This window comes from Desmodus rotundus, chromosome 1 (assembly GCF_022682495.2).
Source record: "Desmodus rotundus isolate HL8 chromosome 1, HLdesRot8A.1, whole genome shotgun sequence".
NCBI lineage: Eukaryota > Metazoa > Chordata > Mammalia > Chiroptera > Phyllostomidae > Desmodus > Desmodus rotundus.
In genome coordinates, this window is record NC_071387.1 from 172,678,317 (window position 1) to 172,692,730 (window position 14,414).

Below are 14,414 nucleotides of genomic sequence, written 5' to 3' on the forward strand. Positions count from 1 at the left end.
TTGCCACATTTTCTGACATGACACACATTAAGAACATACTTGCTGGATGAATGAGTACAGCTTAGAATTCCGTGGGTACTTTCTATGACTGTACTTCATGTATATTAGACTCTTTCTGGTAATAGAATGAGTTGTTAAAATTTGGTATTAGATGTTTTAAGATAGTATCCCCAAACATAGCTATTGTTCTTCAACAAGAAATTTGGAATTCTAGTACCAATGACCGCAAAAGGTTGATTTGTTCTGTTTCTAGAAAGGTAGGTTTAAGGTTACAAAATGTAGGAAAGGGATAAAGTTTAACCCTTAAATGTTTTTATTTATTTGTATTCTAATGCTACTTTGAGCTGCCAGTCCAGCTAATTTGTTGAATATCTATCCCCACATGCACGCAGTTTCCCATTACTTTTGCATTCTGATGATATATTTTATTAATTAGTAGTATAAAACGTGGGGGAAGATCAGTTTGCACTTAATTTGTAAGTTAAGGTATATTTAAGACAAACATGGTTTTTTAACTTTTTTGCTTAAAATATTCTAAGATTGTTAATGACTATTTATGGCTTTGTGAACTAACTGTATCTTTTGTACATAGTAAGGAAGACATTTAGTATAAATATTTTTGGATATGGCATAAGTTATTTAACCAATCTTCTATTAGCTGATATTCAGATTATTAATAGTAATGTTGATAACTAATACTAATAACTAATAGTAATGTTGATAACTACTATTTATATACTAGGTGCAGTTCTAGGAACTTTACATATATTAACTCATTTAATTGTCATAAAAACCCTAAGGGCTAAGTAATATTATCATCTTCATTTTACAGATAAGGAAACTGAAGCACAGACAGATAAGTGACTTGCCCAAGGTCATACAGCTTGTAAGTATCGAAGCCAGGTTTTAACCTTAGACAATCTGATTGTAGAGTTCACATTTATAATTATTTTTTAGATAATGTTGTAGTAAGCATACCTATGTGTACTTATGCAAATACATCTATCTAAAGGATTATTCCTAGGAATAGAATTTCCTGGGTCAAAAGATAAGTCCATTTAAAATTTTGATGGATATTGTTTATTATCCTACCAAGAAATCTACTAACCATGCATGCCTCTTGGGCTGTAGACATTCTTGCCAATGTTATTTCTTACCAAATATGTGTCATTATTGCTCATTCAAATAAAATTAACTTTTGTTTGAATTCCATTTTTATAAGTTATGAGTAAGGTTAAAATGTTTTTATTTAATTTAAAAGGAATTTCTTAGGTTTTTTCTTTGAATTCCCCATTTATGTCATTGCCCATTTCTGCTGTATTATTTTTTGTTTGTTGTTTACCTTTTTATCATAAAGTAAAATATAGATATAAAACATCCCACACAAATAAATGTAAAGTTTATAAGTTATTATAAGGTGAACAACTTTGTCAACATGCGGATCTGAAATAAAACTTAAATAATCACCTCAACATTCTGCCCATTTGGCCCATCACAATCACAGCCCTCCCCTCTGTTTCTGCCTTCCAGGAGTAGTTGATATCCTGACTTTTGTAGTGATCACTTTTTTTAGTTTTTTAAATGATGGGTTGTTAGTTTTGTTTTATTAATTTGTAGGTACTCGTTATACATAATTAAATTGGTTATGGCATGCCATGTATTATAAATATTTTTCTTAGGTTTTTGAGTTTTAACTTTTAACTTTGTAATGATATCTTAATTCATGCAGAATTTTTAAAATTTTTGTGTAGATATTTTGCTTAGTTTTTATAAAAGCCTTTCCTAATCTAAGATAAGAAAAAACATCTCCAAGTTTTCTCCCTGTACTTTTTTATGATTTTGTTTCGATTTTTTTTTTGAGGGATGGAGGAGTGATACAAAGAACAAGGTATATATCTAGGCTTTCTTTTTTTTCAAAAAATACTATGTAGTTTGTTAAAAAACAAAGGACGGGGTCTATATAGGCCAAAATACATATACATAAAGAAAAAGGCAGTACAGTACATAAAATATGCTCTTTTCCCCTCAATTTACATTGTCACCTCTCTCATATATCTTAGCTCCATAAATGTGTGAATCTAGAAGGGCTTTGTATTTGTTCCATTGTTTAATTTGCCTGTGTATGTATTAATCGCACATTATTATACTTAGTAGTTTTATAATAAGTTTAATATCCAGTAAGGCAAGGTCTTCCCGTTTTATTCTTTATGAAGGTCTTGGCTGTTTCTGGCTCTTTGCACTTTCATATAAAATTTAGAATTAGCTGGACAAGTGCCAAAAAACAAGCAAAAACTTTGAGAATTTTGAAAGATTCAGTAGATCGACTTGGAGGGAATTACCACCTTTACAAAATATTGAGCCCTCCAGTCTATGAATATATCTATTTAAGTCTTTAAAGCCTCTCCATTGGTAAAAAGTTGATTAAGCAATATAAAACTCAAGTTCATATGAATAAATATATTTGGGGAGTTTTGGTTATTCTGGTTTGTGTTTGGTATTATGTGTAAACATCCTTGTCACCCTTTATTGCTCTGTCACCTCCTTAAAATTGCCCAACCTTGAATCTTACGCCATTAGACTTTACCACCCACCACTTCTTGTAGCAGTGCAGCAAAATTTTATCACACTCCTTCATTCCTTGAAGATTTTTAGCTCCTAGCTCACTGTCACCCTCTGCAACACTACTATCATAATTCTTGGTGATCTTAATATCCTTTCTAGATGATCCTTTCAGTAAGCTGACCTCTCTTTTTCTTGACATCCTTTCCTCCAGTGATTACATTCTCCACCTTACATTAGCTCTTTACTATTGTGGTCATACCTGAGAGACTTTGTCATTCTTTCAGTTTGTCCCTGCATCTATGCTGCTACACTGTAGAGAAAAGCATACAACCATGTTCCGGTTTCACTTTAAATTCATGAGTACTACCCTCGAGTGGGCCTTTAATACTACCCGGGAAACCTATTTTATCTTCTCTCATCTCTTATACATCTATTTTATACACTTTTTCCCTTCTGCTCTTAAGCCGCCAGTGCTTTTCCTCCATCCTCATTCACAGCTGATAACCTTGGTTACCATTTCACTGAGAAAAGGCAAGTAACCCAAATAGAACTTCCAATTCTACCAAACTCCTACTAACACATCTACTCACCTCCCTGCATCTATGCCCCTAATATTCTGCTTACCTTCCCATTAAAATGAATAAACTGTATGTACATCTATCTCAAACCATCCTCTCTACTTGTGTTCTAGATCCCATTTTTCTTCCTTTCCTACATCACCAATATTTCCTTCTTTTACTGTATCAAATAAAGATGGTATATTTTCTCCCATCTTAAAAAAATCTCTTGATCCCATATCTCCCTCCAGCTGGTACCTTATTTCTCCTTCCATTTAGAGGAAAAAAAAAACAACTTCTGTAAATGTTTTATACAAGCATATACAGGCTTTCCCTCACACCATTCTACTAAAACTATACTTACAAAGGTTAACAGTGGACTAATTTTTGTGACAGTCTTCAATGAAATTATTGTGGTAGTCTTCAGTGAAATTATTGTGACAAATCACCCCAAAATTTAGAGGTCTAAAACAACCATTTGCTGTACTCAGCGATTCTGTGCACAAGAATTCAGATAGGACTCACAATCATCATGAAACTTGTGCACATGCCTGTTGGGTGGTCGATGCCAGCTGAATGGAATCTCAGTTCATTTTTGAGTGCACTTCTCCATATGGTCTCTTTACTTTGGGCTTCCTCACAGCATGGTGGTTGGGTTGCAAGGGTGAATGTTCAAGAGAGAGGTGTAAGCTATTTTGCCTTTTATGACTTAGTCTTGGAAGTCATGTAACATCACTTCCATTGTATTTATAAAGGCTCAGAAGGTCATACTCAGGTTCAAGGGGAGGGTAAATAGGCTCTGCCTCTGGATGGGGAATGACAGCCTGAAATATTGCTGTGATTATTTTTTTGAAAAATACAATGCCCTATCCATATTGCTAAATAAATTGTCAATCTCTGTTTTTATTTTACTTGACCTGTCTCTAGTATCTGACAGTTCCTCATTCCTTGAACACTTTCTCATCTTGGATTTTAAGATATCATACTCTTGCTTTTTCTCTCACTTTACTGGGCACTCCTTCTCAACACTATTTAGGTGGTTCTTCCTTATCTCCTTAGTCTCTCTAGGTCTAGAACTTTTCTCATTTCTATCTGTATTTTCTTGCTCTTCTGATTTCATGCAGCCTCATGGCTTTAAATAACTGTATGGTGGTGACTCAAATTCTAATTTGAAACTTTCCCTTGAACTTCAGATAGGTATATCCAATTGCCTAATCCGCAGCTCCCCTAAAAGACACCTGAAATTCAGTGAATTCTAAACAATTCTTTTTTAAAAATTAAATTAATTTAAATATCATTAGTTAATAACATAAATTTCAGGTGTACATCATTATTATTCAGTATCTGTATACTTTATTGCATGCTCACCATCCAGAGTCCAGTTTTCTTCTTTTTAATCCTCACCTGAGGATATGTGATTTTAGAGAGAGAAGAAGGAAGAAAGAGAAACACTGATTGGTTGCCATTTGTACGTGCCCCGACCCAGACTGAACCTGCAATCTAGGTATGTGCCCTGACAGGGGATTGAAACATTACCTCTTGGTGCACGGGACAGTGCTCTAACCAACTGAGCCAACTGGCTAGGGCCGGTTTCCTTCTGTTACCATATAGTTGACCCTTTACCCTATTTGCCCTCTCCCCAACCCCCTTCCCATTTTTTAACCACCATTCTTTTGTCTCTATCTATGAGTTCATTTTGGTTTGCAAAACTGAATTCTTAATCAACACTTGCCCACATCTTGCCGAGTGTGTTTTTTCCACCATCTTCCCCATCTCAGTAATTGGCAACTTCATCTTTCCAATTGCATAGGTCCAAACCTTTTTAGTAATAATCAACTCCTCTCTTTGGCACTCTATATACAGGCTGTTAGGAAATCCTGTTGTCTCTAAGGAAAAGACTCATGGACATGGACAACAGTGTGGTGATTATTGGGGTCGGAGGGGGGTAGAAGGGGAATAAATGGTAATGGAAAAAAATACAATAAAGATTAAATTTAGGAGGTGGGGGAGGGAGGTGGGTTCAGCTGGGGTGGGGTGGAGGGATGGGGAGAAAAGACATACAACTGTAATTGAATAACAATAAAAATTTTTAAAAAGATTAAATTAAAAAAAAGAAAACATATTCAGAATTGGATGTTTGGTACTGCCTCAATATTATCCTGAACCACATTTGCTTGGATTATTGCATTAGCTTTCTAACTGGCTTTCCTGCTTCTGTCCTTACCTGGCTATAAGTTTTACTGTTAAAACCTAATTTAAATCCTGTTACTCCTCTTTTCAAAATCCTTTAATCACTTATTATCTTAGCCTAAGTCCTTAAAATGACCTAAAGTCCACATGATCTCATCTGTTTTATCTCTCTGACCTCATCTGGTGTTCACTCTGATACCTTCTGCTGTAGTCACAGTGGCTGTTTAACTGCTGTAGGAACAGAGTTGTATTCTTGCCCCAGCGCCTTTGCACCTGCAGTTCCCTCTACCTGTAGCCTCTTCTCCTAAGTATCACCCTGTCGCAATTCCTTATTTCCTTTATGCTTTGCTCAGTTCTCAACTTCTCAGTGACTTTATATGACGTCCTTATGTAAAATTACATTGCCCTTTCCCTCAGCACTTGCTATGTTTCTTCCCTGCTTTGCTTTTCTTCATAGCACTTATAAATCAATTGATACACTACAGTATGTATTTTTAAAATGTTGTGGCTTATTTTTTGTTTTCCTTAACTAGAATGTAGGTGCCCTTATAGGAGGGACTTTTACCTATTTTGTTCACTGCTACATCTTTAGCTCCTAGGTAAGTATCTGGCAGATAACAGATGTTCAACAACAATAAATGAATAAATATTTTTTACTTTAGTTTTTTTTATAAGGCTGAGAAAATCACAAAGGACATGTCAGTGAGTAACCAAGATCTAGATCCAGATAGTACTACCGATGTAGAAGATATTACAGATGCTAAAGAAGAACTTATTAAACATTGTGAAGAAATGTGGAAAGATATGGAAGAAGTAAGTATCAAGGGATTAAAGTGATATAACAATTACTATAAGAGTTAATTCCATTTCAATTATAGACTTAGGAAAGAGATAGTTCTGCTGATTCTTGAAAGTCATTATAATGTATGATAAGTATTTTTGTAGTTTTTAGACCTATAAGCAATAAGCATTCATTCAGTGAACTTTATACTGTAAACTGTAGAAAGAGAAAAAATTACAGCAGTGTCTACCCTCAAGGAGAGTATCATCTAATGGAGGCAATACCCATTATAGAATTACTGTGATAGATGTGCAAAGATTGTGCTTAGGAGCAGTTGTAAACCTAGAGTGAAAGGGTCAAAGATGGCGTTTTGAAAGAGGTGATGACTGAATTCATTTCTAAAAGGTAAGTTAGCTTGTGAAAGTGGGAGAGAGATAAAAAGCAGAAGGAAGGAAATGTATAAAGGTTGGGAGAGTTTAGAGAACTCCATGTAGCATGTTATGACTTAGTAAATTACGAGATGAGCACTTATGGAGTGAGACTAGAGAGGTAATTGGGCCAAGAACATGACAGATTTGTTGAGTGTATACTGTGGGGAGCCACTGAAGGACTATAAACGTTAAGTGACATGAGGAGATAGGTAGTTTGGGAAAATTACTCACTCTGGTGGTTTTGAAGAAAATGCAGAAGAACGACACTATAGGTAGACAGCATTTAGGAGGCTGTAGTAGGAGTCTTGGTAAGAGGTACTAAAGGGCTAAATCCTGTCATTGCAAATAGAAGAACAGATTCAAGAAATATTACGAAGGTGGGACCGAAAGGACTTGGAGATTAATTGTTGTGAAATGGGGGAGTTATGGATAGTTTCAGGTTCCAGGTTTGGGCCAGTGATTGGGTAGTGGAGTTATTTCCTAAGACAGAATAATAGAAGTGGAGAAGACACACAATTATGGAGTTCGAGTGAAAATACAGATTAATTTAGAAAATATTGTTTTTGAAATGTATGTACATTTTTGAGTTAGTGAAATAGAATCACGTCTGGTACACTAAAGTATTTGGTAAAATTTTGTTCTACTTGGAATGTGTGATGTAGGCCACAAACATTTTTCACATTCTTTTCTTTCCAGTAAAGTTTCAGATTAGGGCAGAGTAGCATTTTTTCCCTTTTTTCTAAATTATATTTTAACATAAATCTTAGTATTCTGTATAGTTTACTGTATTTTCAAGATAATTTATATATATAATCCTGGGTGTTTTTTTTTGTTTTTGATAATTTCCAGTATAGAAATTTGATTTTTAAAAGAATTTCAACTATTTTTTTAGTAAGATACTACATCATCTGATCATAAATTCCTAAATGGGCAGCTCATGGTGGATGCTCATGCCTGAGACAAAAACTTCTAGTAAAAGTTTTATTTTTGCCTTAAGCGAGCTCTGTTCATTGTTTCAGTGCATATACATTGATGCACCCTTGAAATAACCATCCTGAAGAGAACACAAATAAGTGAAATTATGTGGTATTTGTCTTTCTTTGACTTACTCACTTAGCATAATAACCCTCTAGGCCCATCCATGCTGTTGCAAATGGTAACATTTCATTCTATGTACGTAACAAACTTTTTTATCTACTTGTTGTCTGAGGGGCAGTTGGGTTGCTTCCATATTTTGGCCATTGTTAATGGTGCTATAATGAACATAGGAGTACACATATCTCTTCAAATTAGTGTTTTGAGTTTCTTTGGATATGTATCCAGAAGTGGGATTGCTGGGGGTTAGGGGGCTTTGTGAAGAAGCTGAAGGGATTAAGAAGTGCAAATTGGTAGTAACAAAGTAGTCACGGATTTGAAGTACAGCATAGGGAGTATAGTCAATAATAATGTAATAACTAAGTATGGTGTCAGGTAGGTGCTTGAAATATCAGGAGGATCACTTTGTATTACATGATTGTCTGATTACTGTGCTGTACACCTGAAACTAATATAAAATAATATTGAATGTCAACTGAAATTGAAAAATGAAAAAGAGAGCACATAATCTTGTTAGTTATCATGTAATCCAGTATCCATGTCGCTCTCTCCCAACTCCATATGAGTACATTCCCTCAATTCAAATGCATGAAAGAAGCTACAAAACTGTCATTTTTAGAGCATTTGAGATCTTGCTCTATGGCCTGTGCCATCAATTTGGCTCAAATGCCCATTTTAAAATTGTCATACAAAAAAAGATACTATAAATAGAAATACAGTCAAACCTTGGTTCTGGAACGTCTTGGTTCTCTTAACAATTCGATTCTCGACCAAGTCGTTCATGGGAAAAAAAAGGTCTTGGTTGTCGAACAAAACTTCGTTTATCGATTTTCTACCCTACAACCATTTTTTGCTGTATAATCAGTCTTGCATTTCTCAGGTGACAAAGGATATTTAGTTTTTGAACAAATCACTTCTTGAACAGTTTTCTGGAATGAATTAAGTTTGAGAACCGAGGTTCCACTGTCCACTGTAATCATAAATAAAATTCAAATTACCCATAGTTTTATTCAGATATAATTACTAATAATAGTTGAGGATTTTGTTAATGGCACAGAAACAATGTCTTTTAGAGGCTTTATTTTCTTATGATCTTAATGGTCGTCTTCTCTTGTTATTTTTCTATAGTGCTTTCCCTCCTATTCCCCATTTTTCCATTATCTGGCTTCTAATTCACCCCGTTAGTTTTTGCTTTTTTCCTGTTTCTCATACTTATTTTTTTCTGTATAGAGTCTAGTATATCCTTTTACTTTGAATGTATTCACCTTGGGATCTATTTGCTGTCATCCTTATTTTCTGGCTTATATAGCGAGGAATTAAAAAAAAAAACTGTTCACGTACATCAGATAGTTGTATATTGTTTTGGAGGAATATCACATTGACAAGTGTAAAAGGGAAGGGAAGAAAATTGTGGGTTATAGTGTATGACTTATTTTTCTTTACTTTTGAAATCAAGTGTCAGAATAAATTATCGCTTGTTGGAACCGAGACACTCACTGAGTCAAATGCTCAGGTATGAATCCTTTTGTTTCTATCTAAAAATAAGTAAGTGGAATTCTTTGTTTTGGATAAGTTTATCTGTCTATATTTATTCCAAGTATAATAGTTTTGTTTATACTTATATGCTTAATCATTTGGAAAACAACTCTTTCTGATTTAAGAGACGTATTTAAAAAAATTCTTGATTCAACTGTTATAAATAATTAAGAATATTTTATTTTATTTATCTTATTTCAGCTACAGATACCTTAAACTGTTGAGTCAATTACCCCATGGCTACTGTTAGTATGATACTTTGTTAAAAGCTATAACAAAGTCTTACCTACTTTATGTTAAGTACAGAAGCCACAGTTATTTTACTATCTGTGTAAAATCTAACTGATTTTACCCTAGGCTTCAAAAAGGATTAAGATACTCATTTTAATAATCAAAGACTTATGGAATTGGTTTAGGAATACACCATAGGGTCAGTACAACAGATTAAGAATTCAAAATAAGACAAAAATGATAGATCCAATGTAGGGGAAAGGGATGAATTAGTTAATAAATGATACTGATATAACTAGATATCCATCTGGGAGAAGATAAAATCCAACCTCCATATTTCATTACATAATCAAATTGTAGATGGATTGTTATAAAATCTTGCAAGAAAAGCAAGGAGACTGCAGTCTAGTGACACAGGAGAAATTCTTGGCTGTAAATAAAAATCTAGAAGTTATAAAAGAATACTTACATGTATTTGATCATATAAAAAGTTAAAAATGTTTTAGAAATAAAAATTCCAAGAACAAAGTCAAAGATGCAAATGATTCCAATGAAAGTTCCCCCAAACTGGCAGAAGCATGTGAAAAGAGCATTGAAGGCACCCAACTGGTATCACTTGACCATCAAAAAGAATAATGGCTTAAATTCATTATAGCACTGTGGAAAAATGATAATCTATGAGGGTAGTAGTAATAAAAAATGAGAATGAGAGAGAGAGAAAAAAAAGGGGGGAAGTAAGTTGTCTTTTTTGGAAGTACGTGTTTCATCAGATCTTTAATCTGAAAATTGGTGATAAAGAATTAAGCCATCTTTTGTACAAAACCACGAAATTTGTAGCCATTAATAAATATAGAGCTCTGTTGTACAAGATAAAACTGCATAGTGTATTTGGAAGACCATTAGTATATAAACTGTCATCTGCGTTTCTTTGGGAAATGTGTTCTTACAGTGTGGAAATTGAGACCTACTGAAACAGAATCAGTAGGGACTGGACCTATAAATTTCCTGAATGATTTTCATGCACTGAGCCAACCCCTGGCTTTGAGGGTGGTACATAAGTAGTTGTAAATACTCAGGATCTTGCGATAGTCAATAATAATGTAATGAATGCACAAAATGTCTTTTCCTGTCATGTCTTTTCCCTGGGATTACTCTCAGGTTTGCTGGTTCTCTGAGAGGATTTGCAGGGTTCATTATATAGTGAAGCTACTGGCTGAGGTTTATATCATTGAAAGGATATAGAGTAAAATCAGTAAAGGGAAAAAGACCGAGGGTTGATGTCCAGAGGAAACCAGGCACAAACTTTCAGGAGCATCTTCCAGTGGAGTCACAGAGACATGCTAAATTACCCCAGTGATTTGTCGCACTTGTGAAATTGTCTACCAAGGAACCTCATTAGAGACTCACTGCCTAAGGTTATTTGTGGGTGCCTGTCACTTAGAGATCCTCTCCCTAGCAGTTATAAAAATAGCTGACTCTCAGAAGGAAAGCAGGTGTTCTTCGTAAGTCACATTCTTTGCACAGTTTAGGTGTCGTGAGCCACTCTTATCAATTAGGTTGGAAGGAATGAATCATCTTAAAATCCAAATTCCCAGATGCCCACCTTGCAAACAGGCCTTTAAGGGTAACCTTAGGGCTTGCTTTGCTAACTCTTTTCTGTACGTCTATTAAACTTAAAAACTTCAGTTTTAAAACTCAACTCATTTTCTAAAGCAAGAAGTTAATATTTTAAATGAGAAAATGACAGGATTGCTCAAATTTTTTACTTTAGAAATACTACTGTTATGTTTTTGTTTTAGAAAGGGTTGCTTAATTTTATAGCAAGATCAGAAATCATTTGAGTGTTTTAGCTGGGCTTTGGCAGCATAAGTGCTGTGTTTCATGAGTACAGTATGAACTGTATGAAATTGCTGGGATTTTTTATATATAAAAAAGTGAATATTGGTAATTTTATATATTTTAACCAAATATATAAAGGAAATTAATAGAATTCTTTATCATCACGATAGTTTTGCCTAGTTTAGAGAATGCTTTTTAAGAATTTTTTATCACTTCCTAGTAATAATAATAATTAACATTTATAAACTTTCTAATTAACAAAAAACTTTTTTGGGTTCTTATTTAACTATAAGAAAAGAATGTGGGCTCTGGCAGGTGTGGCTCAGTGGATTGAGCGTTGGTTTGTGAACTGGAGGGTCATCGGTTCGATTCCTGGTCAAGGGCACATGCCTGAGTTGTGGGCCAGGTCCCCATCTGTGGGTGTGTGAGAGGCAACCACACATTGATGTTTCTCTCCCTCTCTTTCTCCCTCTCTTCCCCTCTCTCTAAAAATAAAAAATAAATAAAATCTTAAAAAAATAAAAGAAAGGAAAAAAAAGAAAAGAATGGAACTCTCCTTTGGTAGAAAATTTAAATACCTGCAAATGCATTTGTATATAATGACATAAAGTTTTCAAAGAGAGTAGTTTTGTTTTTTACCCTGTATTGACCATTCAACAGGCAATGTTATAATACATTGAGCAATGTTATAATACAATGTTAAAATACATTGTATTATAATGTATTATACATTATAATACATAGAGCAGGGTCTTTGAGTTACCTGCTCTGTATCATAAAAATCTGTTTAAATACAGAATAGTTGGTGTTCTTCCAGTGTAAACATTATGGTTATACTCACTGCATTTTTGAAATGTGAATTTTTTATGTTTGGCTACTAATAAGAATTATATAAAAGATAAAAAAAAGTTCTGAAATTAAACTTCAAGCATGATAGACTTTAATTTTGTGGTCTAATCAGGCAACAGATTTATCACACAGATTTGTAATTATCAAAACTACAATGATTGCAACTACCTAATATCAGGAACATATTCATCCTAATTTATCTTTGGCTAAAGAGGTATGCAAATTGAAAACTATTGTGTAGTAAAACTGGTTTTTATGTGTGGCTTGTGGAACTAGTCTTATTGTCTCTATATATGTCTTTAAAGTTAATTTTTACTACTCAACTGAAAACAGATGCAATTTTTCTGAAAGTGCTTAGAGAGAAAAAAGAACATCTTTAATGCAAATTTGTCTAAAAAAAGTTGGCAAGAAATAACATTCTTTTTTTTTTAATCCTTGAGGAAATAGTTACTGATTTTGGAGAGAGGAAGAGAAGAGAGAGATGTGAGAGAGAGAAATGTGATAGAGAAACATCCATCCGTTGCCTCCTGTACATGCCCTGACTGGGGATCGAACCCACAACCTTTTGGTGTACAGGATGATGCTGCAGCCAACTGAGCCACGCAGCCAAGGCTACTTACTATTTTTTTAAATAAATATTAATTTAGGGAATAAACTTAATGTACTTAGGTTCTTTTATTTTTTTTAGATTAAGTGGTGAAGTAGAAGTGATCATTTTTTAATACTATATCATTGGTATAACTGGCAATTTATGAGCTATACTTGGTGTGATTTAAAGCAAAATTCTGTGTAGAGTGATAATTTTTTATAGTTTAGATGACTATGTTAGCCATTTATGTTAAGACCTTGTATTAAAGTATAAAGAATGTCTACATGTTCATCTATGAGTAGCTATGAATATTCTATAAGAAATGAGTTTGTTTTATTCTCTTGTTCTTTTTTTTATAGCTGTCATTATTAATTATGCAAATGAAATGTTTAACTGCTGAACTCAGTCAATGGCAGAAGGAAATTCCTGAAAGTAAGATTCTCATTTTTAGGTTTTTATTTTCATAAACAAAATAATAGTAAGTTAATTTAATGATCACAAGAAGAATCACAAGATCCATTTAGTCTTCTTTATTTTTAATCTTTTATTTTTAAAGATATTATTTGTTTATTTTTAGGGGAAGGGAGGGATAAAGAGAGGGAGAGAAACACTAATGTGTGGTTGCCTCTTGCACACCTCCTACTGGGGACCTGGCCTGGCCAGCAACCCAGGCATGTGCCCTCACTGAATCGAACCAGCAACCCTTTGGTTCACAAGCCAGCACTCAGGCCACTGAGCCACACCACCCAGGGCTGTAATTTGCGTCTTAATAAATGAAACTTACTTAGTGGAAAAATATTTTAGAAACTGATTTACATATGGGAAACACAGATTGTATATTGTCTTTTGACTTGTCAAGCTAAGACCAACTATATGTTTGCCTTTAGTTGAGAAATAGAAGGTTGCTTAAAAATCTTGTTAAAACATCCAACTAGGAGATATCTTTTTATTATGAAACCCTATATTTCTCTATGCTGTGTGTGCTTGCGTGTGGTATTCTATATGTATTGCACCCTCTTTTTCTATATATGTCTTCCTTCCTCTTTCTGCTGATTCTATCTCCTTTCCTTAAACTCCCCCCATTTTCCTTCTTAGTCTCCTCTGTAAGCTTATCATTCTCTATCCCAGTTATTGGGAGTCTTCTCTTCATTCTCTTCCCAGACAATTTCATCTGCATTCTTGGTTGTAATTACTATATCCATGCCAATGTCTACCAGTGTTCCACATTCTCACCACCACATAGTAGTCTTTTTAATTTTAGCACTTTTGATAGGCATATATACAATTGTGACTTTAATTTGCATGTAACTTTTGCCTTCTGAGCATTGTATTGAGTATCTCAAAAGCTGCTCATGGTGTTCTCCAGAGCACTGTTCTCAGCTCTTACCACTTTCTACTCTAAATGCTATCCCAGCACTATATTTTCTGCTCCTGTTTTTATATGTTATATCGTATTAATGACATCTATATTAGGTTGCTAGGGCTGCCATCTCAAAGTACCATGGACTGGGCTTTGTTTTGCTTTATTTTTAAGTAACAGAACTTTATTTCCTCACAGTTCTGGGGTCTAGAAGTCCAAGATCAAGTGTCGTTTTCTTCTGAGGTCTCTCTTTTTGGGTTGCAGATTGCCATCTTCAACCAATGTCTTAACATGGTCACCTGTCTATACATCCTAATCTCTTTGTATATGACCTCATTTTAACCTAGTTACCTTTTAAGGACCCAGTTCCAAATACAGTCACATTCTGAGGTAC

The 14,414-nt window shown here is 34.2% G+C and overlaps 1 protein-coding gene across 7 annotated transcripts in view; it reads left to right on the plus strand.

Moving 5' to 3' along the window:
* CENPK (centromere protein K) overlaps window positions 1-14,414 on the plus strand; it is a 34,673-nt gene that overhangs the window by 1,227 nt on the left and 19,032 nt on the right. For 2 of the 7 annotated variants that reach the window (XM_053913247.1, XM_045186290.3), the window contains exons 2-6: window positions 833-886; window positions 4,544-4,623; window positions 5,972-6,122; window positions 9,073-9,129; window positions 13,020-13,092. In XM_053913247.1, the coding sequence (XP_053769222.1) occupies window positions 6,006-6,122; window positions 9,073-9,129; window positions 13,020-13,092 (247 nt within the window). In that variant the 5' untranslated portion in view covers window positions 833-886; window positions 4,544-4,623; window positions 5,972-6,005. Of the gene's footprint in view, window positions 1-832; window positions 887-4,528; window positions 4,624-5,971; window positions 6,123-9,072; window positions 9,130-13,019; window positions 13,093-14,414 lie in introns of all 7 variants that reach the window. The other 5 variants (XM_053913265.1, XM_053913261.1, XM_024578615.3 and 2 more) reach the window with 3 other exon arrangements.